The following is a 16,412-nucleotide window of genomic DNA, read 5'->3' as shown; positions in this document are numbered from 1 at the left end:
AAAAAGAAGAAGAACAGAATTCCAAATAGCCTTATTCCCATGATATGAAAATGGTTGGTCAATAAGCGAGTGCTTTCTAAACAGGAAAAGCCTCACCTGACAGAGACCTGCCACTGTCACTGCCCTGTCCTTCCCCTCTCTATCTCAGCACCACCCTGGGGGGGGCACAGCTGCTGCTTTGCGGCTCCCTGACCTCTCAGGGGACAGGCAGCACAAATTTCTGCCTCAGACAGAGGACAGCACTTGGGTAGTGGTAATTAGCTGTTACCTTCCTTAATTTCATCAGGAGGAACAACCAGGCTCAATGTCTCAGCTCTATGGCTTTGAATACACACAAGTTCAGACTACATTTTGAACTGGTGAAAGATGCAATTACAGAATAAGACCATATTTCTAAATAAAATGTGTATCATAAACCATAACATTCCTTTGATCAAAGCAAGTTTTGTCCATTTTTAAAAGTGTATCTATTTATACATTATTCTAGCAAGTCTCTCCCTTACATACAAATGAAGGACTGAAGATCTAATGATTAATATTTAAAACCAAAGCTGTATCATACCTTTCTTTTCAATTTCAGCTTTATCATAGTTTGGCCTCAGTTTGGCCCCTTTGTCGGCCAACAATGCTACTAGTGCTTGAGTAACCACAAAATTTGGAGATGTGACAAGTTTGTTTTCTTCTGCAATTCCTCTTAAAAAACTTGGTAAAAATTTTCTCTGAATTGGATCATCGACTGTTGTCAAGTTCACACCAGTTGCTGCAGAAATCAAATTCTGAAAAGAAATAATTGATGATAAATAATCAGAACAAACAGAACTATCAAATTTAGAAACATTTTCAGTTGCATAAATTGTGCTGAGTTTTACAGTTTTTTCTTTTATTTTTCTGTTCTCTGCATAGAATTGACTCAATTAAAAAATCAAAACCTTAACAGAAAACCCTATGAACAGAAAAAGCACATCCATTTTCCCCACCTGAAAAGAATACTCAGCGAAGACACATACAGTTACCTCATTTTTACCAACAATCAAATATACCCCTGGTGCAAAGCCATAAAAAAGGACTCTACGGAGATCCTCAAAGTGAGAGCAGTCTCACCCCAGTTGAGAAGGTAAAAGCACAAGTAATCGTAGCAGTCTCAAGTAAGTATTGAAGTCCTACCTGTGTACATAACTGCACCAGCAGCTTTGCAGCACTGGGAGTGTTTGATGCCAAGCAGCCAACTGCAGTGCTCAGGTAGGCGAGGCAAGAGATGGGCTTGCTGGTTTTGCTGTGGATGCCCCTGGATCTCTCAGTGGAGCTGGACACCGTGGATGGGCTCGTGGACAGGCCTGCCCTTCCCGCTGCCGCCAGGCACATCAAACGAACCAAAGTGCGGATGTCTGTCAATCCCAGGGATTCAAGGCCAGCTGCCAGGCTACAACTGGAACCACTATGGAAATGGATATAAAAGCCCTTGGTTCAAACGAACAAAATCAACAGAACTTTTTCTCTTAGCAGTATTATGTAAGTACAGACACAAGAATTGCTTCCCCAATTAGTTTGAAACTGCATCATTATCAAACAGAACGGGGTAACTGGTTTACAAAAGGAAAGGTGGAAATGTTGCCAAAGACGCTACGAACCTGACAGACAGAAGTGAGAGCGCTCTCATAACCATTGTTCTTGCCAGGAGCACTTGGGCAGCAGCTGTCACTCTTCTGAGGGCCATGACACGGTCATGTGGATTTACCAGGGCAGCTGCTTGTTCCCCTAAGGTTATCCTGCCAGAAGAACTCTTTTCTATTGAGCCGTGACAGCCTTGGAAATAATGATGATTTGCATTAGTGTTTAAAGAAAAACAAAACATTATCATATAGTAATAAGAACAGAAGCAAAGTCAGCCTGAGTTACTCATTTTTCAGTATTTCATACACACAGAACTACAATAATTACTGAGAGGAAAATACACTCCGTAATTTAATTATTCCTTCTTTTCAAAGAGACATGAACACAATCTGACGTACTCAATCTTAATTCCTCTGATTCCCTTTTCCATCAGAGGGGACTACTCTTATGTCCCAACTTAAATCCATTCATTGAGTTCTGCAAAACATGTTACTGGCATCTACTGTTTGACTACGGTCACAAGTTTCACTGGCAAAATTCAATCCTTCTGTCAATTCATAATGCCTCATACTCCTCTCTCTAATTTCCTTATAACAAAAGACAATTCAGAGCTGGTCTCTACTTCCTCGTGGTGGCAGGCAGAAAATACTGTCAGGATGTTCCTGCCTTGCCTCTAGAAAAGCCCCACTAAAAAGGGGAGGAGGTGGTGATAGTTGTTATCATTATTGTTGTTGGCTGCTGCTGTTACTATTATCATTCTTTCTTTAAATGAAATGGATTTCAAATGTACCTATTTGCATCAGTGTTTCTTCCATACTGTTGGTGGCTGTCACCATTGCAACTGAAGCCCCCAGAGGGTCACTGTCAGGGAATTGAACAGGTTCAGGTACAATGCGTCGATCATTTAACCCAAGAGGCCCAGCCAACAGTTCAAACTCCTCTTCTCCTGTCAGCTTTTCATCTTCATCCACATCTAACATGTCCCAGTCTTCTAGAATTGGAAAAATATAATTACAAATTTGAGCTTTGTTACAAAATATCAAATATTAAATAATTTCAGTTAATTAAAAAATAAAAACAAAACAGCAGATGGTATGAAATATGTACTGTAATCTACAGCACAGCAGAATTAAAAAGTCAGCTTCTGATGTTGACATAGACACAACAAAGTAAATCAGAAAAACAAAATCTTGTTCGTGGCCCTCTCTATTCAACCTGACCTTTATACTGCACAAAAATTTTATGGAAGATTCTCCGAAGTATCAAACTAGCTACTCTTTAAAAGCATATTAGGGGTCATCACATACAACACAAGACAGCTCCAAAACCTAGGGTACTGTGAAAAGTGCAGATGTTCAGTTATGCTTTAAATCATAGTAACAAGTGCGTATTCCAAAGCACTGAATGGTAAAGACAGACGTTAGAAACTTCTGGTCTTCACGTTTATCAAAAAAGCATGCATTAGCTCATGGGTTACAAGTGAACACCCAGGATTTTGCTTTTCATTCCCAGGGAATTTAAAAACCCCAACAACAAAGATTTAAACCACTTTAAATGCAATTCAGTGAGACACTTCACTTCCTTCACTTGCCAACCATTTACACACAAGTCAGCTTACATTTACTGATCTCTCTGCTCTGTCTCACTCCACGCACAGTAAAATCAGAACACCTTTGATCCACAGCAGACAGACTTGCCCTAAGTACTGCAACATTCATTTAGTCTCAAATAGACAAATGTGGTTAATCACACAATTGTGATCACAAGAGTTACAGAATGGACCAGAATCACACAACCAGCTGGGAAAGGTTTTCTACACACATCAGAAATAATCTGTTTAAAGTGAAAGCCACCCTCAGGATGCTCTCAGCTTGGACAAAGGGAGAAAAATTAAGAACAAGACTAATGGCAGACTTTTGGGACACTAACTTACACTAATTAATTTCTCCGACAAAGGCAGCTGAAGAAAGATATTTGAACATAAGATTTTGTATGTGCAGTTCTGGATGTAACAACTCCTCACAAGAACTTATCAACCCCAAGTTAGGTGTTTGCCTTTCAGCTGCTTACAGTGGAAAGAGAGGGGAAAGAATTCACTGATTTCATGTTCTGATTTGAACTAAATAAGTCCCCAAAACTAAAATACTGTATCTAACTGGAAGAGATTTTAAAATATACCTTCAAGTTTATTTGCATGAAAGTACCTGTTAGAAAAAAAACAAAACCCTGTACAACCTAAAAACATACCTTCATAGACACTGTCTTGTTTACCTATTAGATCAGGAGCCTGGCCTTTGTACCTGTATGAAAAAATAACAAAGAAAGTTACTGAGTGGCTCTAATATTTTATAAATATGCATAAGAATTTTAAATTTGGTTCCCTTTTTAGTCTAACTTTACTGTTAGATCTACATGTATTTATGAACAATTCCAGAAAAGCCTAGTAACAGAGAAACAGATAAAATGGCTTCTGAAAGTGTGCGTGGAGGGGGAAGCACTTTGCAGGACTAATGTACAAGAAGTCCATAGAAAAAATACTGGAATTGTCAGACAAAATTGATTATGAGCTTTCAAAAGTCACTAAGAAGAAGGCAACATCCCAGGAAATTATTCCTTGTTCTTAATTTAGAAGCCAGAAATATCAAAGCAACCTTTTTTTTTCCTAAATATGCATTTGTTAAATACAGATAATTATTTTAAGTATCAGAAAATCCTGCTAGGAATTCTTCTCTCTTAAATCAAATCCCTAAAATGCTGACGGCTCGTAACCATGTTTAGTTTCCTTTCTTTATCCACTGTCTCCTATTTCTGTACCTTTCTGAGGCTGATATTTTAGACTTGCTTTTGAGGGCCAGGTATTTCTCTCTGCAGATTCCACACAGGAGGTAGTAGGGGTTCCCACTGCCGCACTCCCCCCCGAACCAGCCGTCCACATAGGAGCCGTTGCTGCGGTAGCCCTGGCGGTTGGCGCTGCGCCCACAGCCAGGGTGGTTCCTCTTCATGTGCTGGTTGAAGCTGACCACGCTGGATTCACAGAGCTCACAAACCACCACTTCTTCTCTATCTTCAGATTCACAGACGTGCTGTACAGCAAGATTTTCACACATTATTTCTACAGAATAAGTGTCTGCACCTTAGACAAAAAACATGCCAATATCCTTAGGTAGGTGTCTCTGCACATTTCTGTCACTGAGTGATGTTTATATGGTTGACTTGTACAAAAGCAAAGCAGAAACATACAATTTATGACATAATAAAGACCATCTCAGAATAGGAAAAACATTTGGAAGTAGTTTCGGAGGAGCTAATTTCCTATTCCATGTTAGATTGACTCAAGAACTCTTGACAGTGTAACTTTTCATTTGTAACACTGTCACATTCAACACTGTCTGTATCTGATTCTCCTCAGAACTTGTCTGAAACTAGAGCTAACAAGGAAAAGAATACTTTTTAGCTTTCAGACAACCAGATTTTACATTTACTGGGCAACAAAAATTACCATTTGTGTCAGCAAATATCAAGGTTTTATCTCAATATGAAGTCCATTTTTCATAATTACACTTCTGTCCTTAGTCAGTAATTTCATTGACATGTTACAGTGACACAAGCGCTCTGAAAAATTCAATATGCATCCTGCAACTTGCTTCCATATCACAAAGCTAGGTAGCATCCTAACTAGGAGACAAAAAGCTGAGTCTTATGGGTTGATTGTCTAATCTGACATGGATAACTCAAAGATTAACAAAGTGCTGTTATTATCTTTGTTTTCCACCTCAATAGTTTATTTAGTGCCCTACAGAAAAATTCAGTGAGAACTGCCACCACATCCTTCCCAGAGAATGGACTACGTGACACAAGAAAAACTGACTGGAGTGTAAATTATGTTGCTAGAGATTAGATGCTATTAGCAGTAGCAGGTGACGAAACATTTATAACTGTGCTTGTCATCTCACACAACTAAACCATCTAGGAACACCAACCTGATTTCTAATTGGTATTAACAGAATAACTATATGAGTTCTGTTTTCATCTTTCAGGGGAGGGAGGAGAAAACTACATGTGGAAGTGCAGAGCAAGAAACACCAGAAATCACTATTCTTAATCTAGAAGTGATGCTACAGAACACAAGATGATATTAAGCACTGTTGGCACTTAGTAAGATACTTTCAAAGAGGCTCTAAACATACACGTTACTTTAAACTTGAAATATAAGCATGCAAAAAGCAGTAAGTTAAAGCAGCCCCTGCTGCAGTCACACACACCCAGGTAGGCCAATCCAGTACCTCTGGGATCCACATTCCCAGAATATCATTATCACTAGCCAGGTCTTGCCCAAACATAGCTTCCATTGCTTCATCATCAAGGTCAATCTCCAACTCCTCATCCAAGTTGAAGTCATACAGTGCCCCTGGATCTTGCTGCAAGGAGATCCCTTCCCTGCGGCTCTGGTTCCTGTGGGCCTGCACTGAGCGGTACAATCCCGCTCAAGGTGGGAAAAGAGAGAAACAGGAAAGCAGGACTTTTATTTTCCATGGCAGAGAGTTGGCTGTACTTTCAATTTTCTTTTTGTTTTAACTCTTCTGCTAAACAATCTACTTATCAACACATAAAACTCTTAAATATACATTGGCACACATATGAGAAGGAGTTTTCTAAATGTCATGCAAAGTCCCAGACCCCTTCCTATTCATTTCCTGGATAAGCAAAGCCCTGGAATTCTTTCTGTCCCTTACCAGCACGTGCCAGCAACGTTCGGGCAGCTAAATCAAATTTGTGCCTCCGTGTGACAGCGGACCGACTTCGAGAGGGAGGGCCGCTCGCTGCAGCTGCATTATCCACGTGATCCAGATTATCAGGGCTACAGGAATTTGGAATTTACAGGTCAATTAAACCAAGTGTTAAACAACCACATACAGTAACTAAGTCATATTTATCAGCATTTTTTTCTTTCTTTAATGTAAGAAAAAAAAGGAATTCAAGAATCTTCAGTTTCAAGGAGCACGTATATACTGTTCTGACTGTAAGAGTTACCTCAAACAAATCAGATGCAGCAACGTCAACACCTGTTAAATCTTCCAGAGGGCCTAAGCACAGCAGAAATTTTGAGAGAGCGCTCATTTTATACTAGGTTAATTAGTAGCTTGAATAGCTAATTAATCTGCTTAAATTAGTTTTTTCTCCTGTTCTGAAGAAATAAAATCATCTCTGTTGTTGGTGGCTGAGTCAATTTGTCTTTGGCCTAACATGTGATTTTGGCAAAACATGAATTTAATGGAATTTTGCTTTATTACATGGTCTTTTAGTTAAAATACAACTATCAGCCCTCATTTTTTTCCATTCTTTTCTTTTTTTGTTGAGAAGAAAACATGTTCAGTTACATTCTTCCCCAGTTCTGCATGCAAACAGTACAGGAAAATAAATGCACCATGTACACCTAATTTAATTGCATCTTTGCTTCTGCTCATGCTGTACAAAATTCAAAAGCTGCATTACAAAGTAACTCTCTGTCAGCAACAATGAATTTGTGAGATTTCCAGTTTCAGGAACAGATTACAAGCAATTACAAGAAAATTCTTCTACCTCTCATTAAAGCCTTCCTCCATTTCAGGGGCATCAGCAGAAGGGATATCACCTGGAGACTGCAAATAGCAATGATCCCCAGACTTCCCACCACTGCCAGAGACGATTGTTCCATGCCGTGACTCTACAGTCCCCTCTGACTGAGGCTCTTCATCATCTTCGTTTCCAGGGTGCTCGATCATCCACATGGCCAGCACTGTGATGTTCTGTGCATCTGCTTCTCCTCTGGCACCTGAAAGTAGGAAAACCACACTTTTGAACTGTAGCTTACCACTGATGGTTATAAAAAAAGCAATCTGTTTTTCCACAGAAATGGTTATAAAACTTAAAAATTAAGTATTCTACTGGAAAACAAGTGTTTCACATGTATCCAATCTTTCAGTTAAACTGGTATTATAGCCATAGATTACCTGTAGCTTCCATAGCTTTTGCAATTTGCCTGAGGGAGAACCCCATTTCTAGCAAGGGAACAGCGATGGCAGGAGGAGGAGGGGATGTTGAAAGTCGGCTGCTTGGATCAGACAAAGCTTAAAAGACAGAAAATGATAACTGTAAAGCACGTAAGTGTTACTTTATTACACCTTACTTTGATATATCAGCTTGAACTACAGAAATAATTACTCTCAACTTTTCTCTCAATTACTTTCCACAAAGTAAGATACTCTCTGTAACAAAACCAGATGGAGTTCATTCTTCTTTATAACATAGATTATGCTGACTGACTCTGTTTGATCACGTACTGACGATATGCAAAGAACTATTTAAGCAATTTCTATTGCTTTCGTTTTGAACTGTATCAAGTTATCTATTTGATCCATATTTAGGTAGCCTAGATAAAGTTATCTTGTCTAAATCAGAGATTCTCAAATGGTGAGATCATTATACATTCCTCTTAAGGTACAGAAAAAGACCTCAGCTGAACTCAGAACGTATCTGAAAAACCTCTTTGTGGATGATGGCTGTGTTTCTGTGCAGAGTCATTCAAGGAACTCTAAAGAGGTCAGTTACTGCCCCAAACCAACAGTTTCTGACTTGCCATAAAAGTGATGTCTGATCAGTGAAGACAAAAATGCACTAACAAACACTGTTGTAAAGACACTATTGCAACTAGAAGCAAGTCATCTCATCACTAAACCAAAAGGAAAAGAAAAAGACATGAAACTGAGGAGATCAGTTGCTGTGCAACACATGAACCACTAAACACCCCAATTAATAGCACAGATATAAGGGCAAGAATAAAAAGTACTGGTGAATGTACCATGAAATATATCCATTCTTGTTTTCTGTGTGGTATGAGATCTAACAAAAGCTAGAAAACTACTGCACTTACCAGCAGCACACAACCAAGTAAACAAGTCCAAATCAGATGAATATTTTGAAGCAGTTATCAATTATGCTTCATTATTGGTTTTGAATCCAATCCACAGCTTTTAAAAACTCATTTCGTTTGCTTGATAAAACCTACAGCTATATAATCTGTATTTTTTTTTCCTAAGATAGTGACTAAAAGGTTTTCAACAATGCTTAGAATGTTCATTTGCCTTAAGAAGAACCTCTGCTGGGTTTCCATCTCTTAAAACACAGCTCCTGGGCTCCTGTGACTTTCCTGACTTGTCCCCAGTTCTACTCTCACTGACAAGTTTACCTGTGCGATTGGCAGGCCTTGCAGACTGGGAATCTGGAGAGGTCAAACTTTGTCTCCTTCCAACTTCATCTGAAGGAGATGTTGGTAAAGAAGATATTGGAGGAGTCTGAGCACGTCGTGCTGGAAGTACAGTTGTAGTAGGATAACTGGAGAACATTTGCCTTGAAAAAAGAACAATATATATTTATGTTGAATAGAACCAAAAGGTCTGACACAAGAAGTACATCCAAGTGCACATTGGAGTGCACTTGGCAAATCCTATTTGATGCAATTGAGTTTAGTAAGCGTAAGACACAACACACACTTTGAGGCAACAGCTCATTCCTACCAACTTTATCTCTACAGTTAAGTTCTAAGCATGACATAAAAAAACCCCTCAGAGACCAGCAGGTCTCCTAGGAGATAAAATATAAATAAACACTTTTCCCATTTCCATGGTTTGTTCAGAACTCCAGCTGACTAATAAATTAAGGCTGACTTACTACAGCAAATATTTGATGTTCACTGTCGTAGTATGAAGACATTGTTCTGGCTTTTATCAAAAGATGTCTGCAAAACTTCTATGAATTAATAAACTTAGTATTCTATGCAAGGTAAAGCAGATTTCCTTCAACAGCACAAACTGCCCCTGCAAATTCAGTAGTTTATCTTCTATTTCAGTATGTCAGGGTAAGCTGAAAGACTATCTTAGCTTCACACGATGTTACCTACCAAGATCTATTCTGGTTTGAGAATCAAACATTCATTAAAAATGAATTTCAGAGATTTGTAATTTAAACTATACCAAATAAACATGAGAACTGAAGAATAACTTAAGGAGAACATTTTCTCCTTCTAAAAGAATTCAGATATTACACTTATAAACAGTGTATAGCAAAAGCTTAACAGCTTTCTAATAAAAAATGCATACCCTGCAAGGCAAAGTAACATTTAAACTGTGTCTCTCTGCAGGAGCAATTCTTGGCAGCATCTTTAAGGGCTTAGGCAGCTAAAGACATACATTCTACATAAACCATGCAACTGGTTCCCTACACCCACAGAATCATACATGCTAAAGGGATATTTTACCTCAGCAGACTGAGAGGCATAACACCAGGTGATTCTGATGCTGGAACTGTTTCTGTATCAGTTACTGGTGTAGTAGCAGTGGTGGTATCCTCCAGAGAGCTGCTCATGAAAGATGTTGTGCTAGAAGCAGAAGGGCTGGTTGTAACTGGTGTTTGGGCTTGCTGAGACTGATCACCTTCTTCTACTTGTTGCTCCACTTCTGCAATAGAAAAGTGAGGATGTTACAGCAACACTAATATAATTGTGCAAATCAAAACAGTACCCATGGCTAAACTTTCAAAAATAACTATTGTTATTTAGAATTCATCCCAGAAAAAGAAAGGGGCGTGCAGATTCTGCCACTAACTCATGGATTTGAGTAAACAAATCAGTCCAGGAGCTCTTGCTGTTCTCACAGTGATACAAGGTAAATAGCAAACATATAATTTACTTATGCAAAAGTTTATGATATTCAGATTTATGGTTGTAACAGCCTGGACTATTCTCAAAACAGACAAAAGGGCAAGAGGGCTTAGATAAAAGTACAGCTGATTAACTATAAACCTATTTTTAACTCAGCTGTGTAAGTCGCATTTTTAAGGGGTTTTTATTGTTGGTTCAGAGTGCAAATCCTTCAGACAAGTATACACAGAATTGATCATTTTTAGAAATATTAAAGACATTAAAAACTCTTATTTCTGATTGATATGCACTCACTTTTTATTAAGATAAGGAATTAGGAAAAAGGCAAAAAAATCAGTGCTACATCTATAAAACAGTAAACGAAGTTCTGTAAAATTTCTCTGTCCAAATAAGATTCCCCCAAAGTATAACCAACTACAAATTGACAAGACTATGTTAATTGGATTATCATTATTACTATTCATTTTAATCTCATTTTGAAAATTACCTTGTTTAAGTCTGCCACCAAACTGGTCCTCCAGCAGCCCATGAACCACTAATTTGTAGATCATGGCCTGTGCCCGCTCCAGGTCTGCCAGCCCCAGCGCTCTCTTGATGGGTGAGCGCATGACCGCGCGTTTCACCATGTGCCGCATCAGGAACTGCAGCGCTGCTCGCAGCTCCACGTCCTCGTGCACCACCGGCGAGCCCGCGCAGTCAGAGTTGTGGCCGTTCTCTGCCAGCACTTTGGGGATTAACAGCAGCTCAGCGTACTTACTACAACTAAGAAGAACACTAAGTGACTTCATAGCACCAAGATAAAGGTAAGACAGCTGTACAGCTCGAATTTCTGACTGCACTATATCATGACTTCGTGGGGTGTGCTCATGATTCTTTTTTCTTCCTTCAGCAGCTTGGTGCTGGGATTCCATACCTAGTGTTGATGGTTCTAGAGAAAAGGAAACAATTTCATTTTCCGACTTAGAGGTTGTAGCAACGTGTCCTCTGTTATCATCAGCACTTTGGCCTAATCGTGGATCTGATCCAATGTCACCCTCCATTTTCTGGTCCACTTCCCCTTTATCTTCAGATTCACGTCTGTGTTTTTTCTCATGTCTCTTGGTGCTTTGCTTTCCCGTATCTTCATGAATGCCAGTTAGATAGGTAAGGTCCAGTAACACAGTAGCTGTCAGCCCACGAAATCTTGCAACATCAAAAGGCAGTGGTTCACAGGGCTCCAGATTATACAACGGAGTATCACTAGGCGACCAAAAAGTTGGGAAGCTTTAATAAAGATCAGAATGACACAGGAAAAAGCAAGTGAGGGAGAGACAGAAGGAAAGCTCAGGAAGTAATGTAGGCAAATAAGATGTAGAATATATTTAATAAAACAAACCAATTATAAAAATTAAATGCAAACAGGGGAAAATGAGGATATGATCAGAAAACAGGGACATATGGTTTCAAAGCAAATGCAACAAAGCATACACAGGTTTTCAACAACAAGCACTGAAACCCAGAAGCCCCACAGAAGCTATCCACTCTGTGCTAACACAGGCTCTGGATATATTATTTATCAGAAATATGTAACAGACTTTTATTAAGAAAAACTACATGAAGGTAAATACTATCTTAACAGGTATAAAAGCTTATAAAGAAAACTTTTAAACATTAAGGAAAAGCTTTGATTGACCTCAGCTATTCATCACCACAAGCACAGTACTGAGAGCTCAGGACAGTTCTGTCTCTGGTGTGTCAGGACAGACCACCTGGTGAGGACAGTGACCTTTGAAAAACACGGGTCAGAAAACCTAACAGACACATTTATCTACCTGGCCATCTATATTCAGTGATATTTTCTGGTACTATTTAGGACTGTTACACTTGACTAATTTCCACTTGAAGCCAGACAAAAATTCACCAACCTGTATTTTCATACCCTTGTATTTTCCATACATCCAGCAGATAAATGACTTTTAAATCTTCCTTTTATTATCTCAGAAAGTTTTCCCATCTAACAATATAAACTTCTACCTAAAAATGCAAGCAAGCTTCAGCCTGGTTTTAATTAAAAAGGTGAAAAATGAACCTAATTAAATGCTTTATGGAAAGCTTGCTTATGATCAAGTGCTGTTCCACATCACTGAAATAAAGCTTTGAATTATTTTAAGGGCACTCTTACTTTAAGGCTACACTGTCACATGGGCATACTCGAAAGAATTTATACCTGGAGCTAAATCAACTGCACTTCAGTATATTTAGTCAAAGGGACAACAGCCTTTGCAAAGACAAAACAGACATGATGCTGCAGCAGCTGGAAAAGCGAAGTGACCTCGGCTATTTCAGAATGTAATTGTAACTGGCAGGGAAAAGAAAAAATTACTGCTCAATTTCTTCAAAAGACTTCTTCAGCTATAGGCAGAAGGAGTTCAAGAAACTAAGTTAATCAAATTTTTTCCACACAAAAACACAGGCAATTCTTGTGAAAGCACCAAGAAGCTCAGAGAAGCTTCATTTCAGCTTCCTTCTATGTGCTTTCCCTTTGAAGGCTTGTCTGCAAGACGGGTGGGAAAAGGAGCATCTCCTTCTAGCCTTGAACACTCGAAGGCAGGTGGGAGAATGAATGAACACTGCCTCAAGGCAGCATTAATTTCAATACCACTGAAGTCTACACTTCAAGTAATCGATCATCATGACTAATACAAAGGATATGTTTCTTCTGAGGATTTCCAACCACAAACCACTACTACTAAATAGCAAAAAGTGTAGGAAATGAGCATACCTGATGGTAATCTCTGCTTCATCCCACTGGACCTTGGCAGAGGTACTGCCCTCCTTCACCACTCCCAGCAGGGTGGCATGACGGCCCGTTTGCTTGTGGACACATCGACCTCCAACTCTGAGCCCAGCATCCACTCCACCAATCACTGCTAGGACAGGCCACACCTCCACACAGAGCATCTTCAGCTGCAGCTCTGAGAGCTCTGCCAGGCCATGGCGGCTGTGTTTGATTTTCTCCTCCTCTTTGTTTTCTTTCTCCTCTCTCACCTCGTTCTCTTCTCGGCTTTGAACAGAGCGACTTTTCTTCAGTTTTTGACCTGCTTCCTTAAGACATGTTTTGATTTTATTCAGTCTTTCCATCATTTTTTTATTGATGCAGTATGTCCAGCGGTCTGTGCGATGCAGGATTCGAATGAGCTGGATCGTGGCTTCTGCCAGCACTGCAGCAACAGGACTACAGATGGGATCACCAGGCAGCAAATCTCTTGGTGTCCCACGCATCTGCATATCACAGATCTTCACCTGTTTGAAGAGAACAGTTTACAAATTATCTTCTCAACACACCTCAATAAGCTCTTCTTATCAATACTGGAGTGGCCTGCTGAATAGAAATAATTACTAGCACTGTCTTTTTTCCTCCTCAGAATCCCTAGGAAATCCACCTTAACAGTGAGCAAAACCTCCATCCTTCAGACTCATGGATGCTGAAACTATGTTATTTCATGGTTTCTCACAGAAGACTATCTAGAATTCCTAATACTACACTCTCCCTTGTTTCTGGGGAACAGAATTTTTTTGTGTAGAACATGAAGCTTTTAAATGTATTCTAAATAGTAAAATATATTTTAAATTTACAAAAGATTACATTAATTAAAACACTTTGTATTAGCAACACTGTTTTGGTCAGTAATTCAAAGCAGCACCATACAGGCTGCTCTGATGAATACTGACTTTATACCAGCCTAAACCAGTACACCTCCACAGATAAGCATTTAAGTTACCTTCTCTCCTGGGTTACTGCTATAGAACATAACACAAGGGTATAACTCAGCTGCATCCACGTCTTCAAAAGCTAGTTTTGGCTCCTAGGGAAGAAGCAAAACAAAAAACCCCTCAATCTTAGAACACCCTAACAAGCAAAAATACGAAACATGAGGAAGTTATGTCGGTATTATAAATCTTCTAAGTACTGAAACTGCCAAATGTTTTAACTTTCATGCTTATCCACGCCATATTACCATTGCAAGAAAACCCACCAAAAAATAATTATGTTAAATACCTCTCCATTTTTACCGAAGGAAATAGTTCTTGCTTCCATATCTAACACACACGTAATGAAATCTCCTTGGGTAAAGCTTGACAGAGTCAAAGTCTGCTCCCCATTGTGATACAGGTTGCCACTGTAGGCTCTGTAGAGCCACATATCTGAGGTGGTGCGATGGTTGAAGTCATGCACAGGCCAGCGAGATACTCCCACACAAGTGCCTTCATTGCCTCTGTTCTCCTTCACGATGTAGAACTAGCAGGCAAAACAAACACACAGGGAAAAACATCAGGAATATACACTTTAACACAACAAAGCAATGAAAATATTTCTTACACATATGTATGTCTACTTTTAACTGTTTTTCACAGAAGCTTTTAATGAGAAAAACAGTAAGTTTATATGCTAAAACCATTTTAAAAAATCCCTCCAAATGATGTATTTAACACTGTTCTCATCAGTCAAGCTGATGTGTCTTTTTGCAGGAAAACAACATGCTTTGTGAAATGTTTTTCTACAAAAAAAATCCTCAATCTACGTAATTCAGTAGGTAAGTTTTGCAAAACTGCACATGCATGCTGACTATGGACCTTAGGGGCAACTACCATTACGTCCAATAACACATACATGTTCACAATCTCCAACCTGCGTGCTGAAATACTCAAATCCCACCACTCAAAAACAGACACAAACTCTTCCCTTGGCACTGAAAAATCACAGAATTACTTAGGTTGGAGAATGTCCTTACAATTATTGAGTCCAACCATAAATGTAACACTGCCAATTACTCAAGAATTGTGTCATAAGTGAAAAACACAGGCAGGTGCTGTTAATAAAAAACATAGCACATTTCCAAAGCAATGAGAGAGAAGGTAAGAAATACACATTTATGCAACCTACCTTCCACTGGTAACACCCAGAAGTAACTCCAGTGGAAGCTAAGCCATATCCTTTGCCTCCACTTCCATGAGTTAGAATCTGCCCGTTCTCCACTATGCAGCACTGAGCTTTCTCAGGATCAAAGGACACTTCCTGGATGGGAAGATTCTCATCTTCATCCTCAGACTCTCCTTGCTTCTACAAGAGATAGGACAAAATATTTGTGGTAAATATAATTCAGCTGCATTCAGTCACAAGACAAAGTACAAAGTACAAGTACTGTTACCTGGAGCTTCATTTCTTGCTCTTTCTCCTTTATTTGAATTGCATGTTTGGCCTGGGCTATTGGACTCTCCCACATGCAGTCAGACAGAAGTGAGAACAATCGTTCAACAACCTGGGGCATTGGGATAGAATTCAGATCATTTTAGCTCCAATATGAGGACAACAGCAACATTATATTGTTTTACTTTGCTTTGTAGGTATAAACATCAAAATATTTAGTGTTCTTAGATTAACAAATAACTACACTGAGCCTTGCTTGATTTGGATTTTGAAACCTACGAAACATTTAGAAGCTTAAGCGATTTTTGAGGAAATGTGAAAGTTTATAACAAAAAATAAAGACCTGAGCCATCTGATCATCTTCAACGCCAGATTCACATGCAGGTAACACAGCTTCTAGTACATGAAGTGCAAGCAGTCTAGTCCTCAAATTGCCAACCAAGGGAACTCCTGAAGATGGAACAACGCATCAATAATCTTAAAATTACTTTAGCTTCAGGCCTGCCCCTGGTTCCATGCCCCCAGTGCCCCAGTGTGTAACCCCTGTATGCCTATACTGCAGTTGGTTTGAACTGTTCACTAGGAACTCACTACATAACACATGTTCTAACAGGGCTTAGCTTTTGGAACTACACTATAGAAATGCAAAGTAACCATGGAGCACATTTTGACATGATCATACCTGAGCAACACTTCTGGGATGCAATGTTAAGAAGGACTTCTGTCCACTTTGGAGATGCCATCTTGGACTGAATTGCTTTTGAAGACACAACTCTACGCAGGAAAACAAGAAAGTCTCCCAGGTGCAATTCTGCTGCATGTTGCTTTCGGAGGGCAGCTAGGAAGTTAAAATAAAAGTTTTCATTTACAGCCTTAATATTACAACTTGACTGGCAGTCCTGGTTACTGGGAACAACC

General features: G+C 39.3%; 1 protein-coding gene across 14 annotated transcripts in view; it reads right to left on the bottom strand.

The window, feature by feature from the left end:
- Positions 1 to 16,412, bottom strand: part of HERC1 (HECT and RLD domain containing E3 ubiquitin protein ligase family member 1) — a 130,641-nt gene that overhangs the window by 48,561 nt on the left and 65,668 nt on the right. For 11 of the 14 annotated variants that reach the window (XM_041489771.1, XM_041489770.1, XM_041489769.1 and 8 more), the window contains 20 exons: positions 16,177 to 16,332; positions 15,838 to 15,944; positions 15,496 to 15,606; positions 15,231 to 15,407; positions 14,346 to 14,585; positions 14,068 to 14,151; positions 13,068 to 13,588; positions 10,794 to 11,569; positions 9,905 to 10,103; positions 8,837 to 8,997; positions 7,602 to 7,718; positions 7,192 to 7,423; positions 6,345 to 6,469; positions 5,874 to 6,094; positions 4,426 to 4,694; positions 3,859 to 3,911; positions 2,402 to 2,602; positions 1,629 to 1,803; positions 1,165 to 1,435; positions 563 to 776 (listed from right to left, as the gene is read on the bottom strand). In XM_041489771.1, the coding sequence (XP_041345705.1) occupies positions 563 to 776; positions 1,165 to 1,435; positions 1,629 to 1,803; positions 2,402 to 2,602; positions 3,859 to 3,911; positions 4,426 to 4,694; positions 5,874 to 6,094; positions 6,345 to 6,469; positions 7,192 to 7,423; positions 7,602 to 7,718; positions 8,837 to 8,997; positions 9,905 to 10,103; positions 10,794 to 11,569; positions 13,068 to 13,588; positions 14,068 to 14,151; positions 14,346 to 14,585; positions 15,231 to 15,407; positions 15,496 to 15,606; positions 15,838 to 15,944; positions 16,177 to 16,332 (4,410 nt within the window). The remainder of the gene's footprint in view (positions 1 to 562; positions 777 to 1,164; positions 1,436 to 1,628; positions 1,804 to 2,401; positions 2,603 to 3,858; positions 3,912 to 4,425; positions 4,695 to 5,873; positions 6,095 to 6,344; positions 6,470 to 7,191; positions 7,424 to 7,601; positions 7,719 to 8,836; positions 8,998 to 9,904; positions 10,104 to 10,793; positions 11,570 to 13,067; positions 13,589 to 14,067; positions 14,152 to 14,345; positions 14,586 to 15,230; positions 15,408 to 15,495; positions 15,607 to 15,837; positions 15,945 to 16,176; positions 16,333 to 16,412) is intronic. The other 3 variants (XM_041489763.1, XM_041489765.1, XM_041489766.1) reach the window with 3 other exon arrangements.

This window comes from Pyrgilauda ruficollis, unplaced genomic scaffold, assembly GCF_017590135.1.
Source record: "Pyrgilauda ruficollis isolate IOZ18807 unplaced genomic scaffold, ASM1759013v1 scaffold96, whole genome shotgun sequence".
NCBI classification, from domain to species: Eukaryota; Metazoa; Chordata; class Aves; order Passeriformes; family Passeridae; genus Pyrgilauda; species Pyrgilauda ruficollis.
Note: the sequence above shows the minus strand (reverse complement) of the source record. Positions and strands in the feature narration are given on the sequence as shown.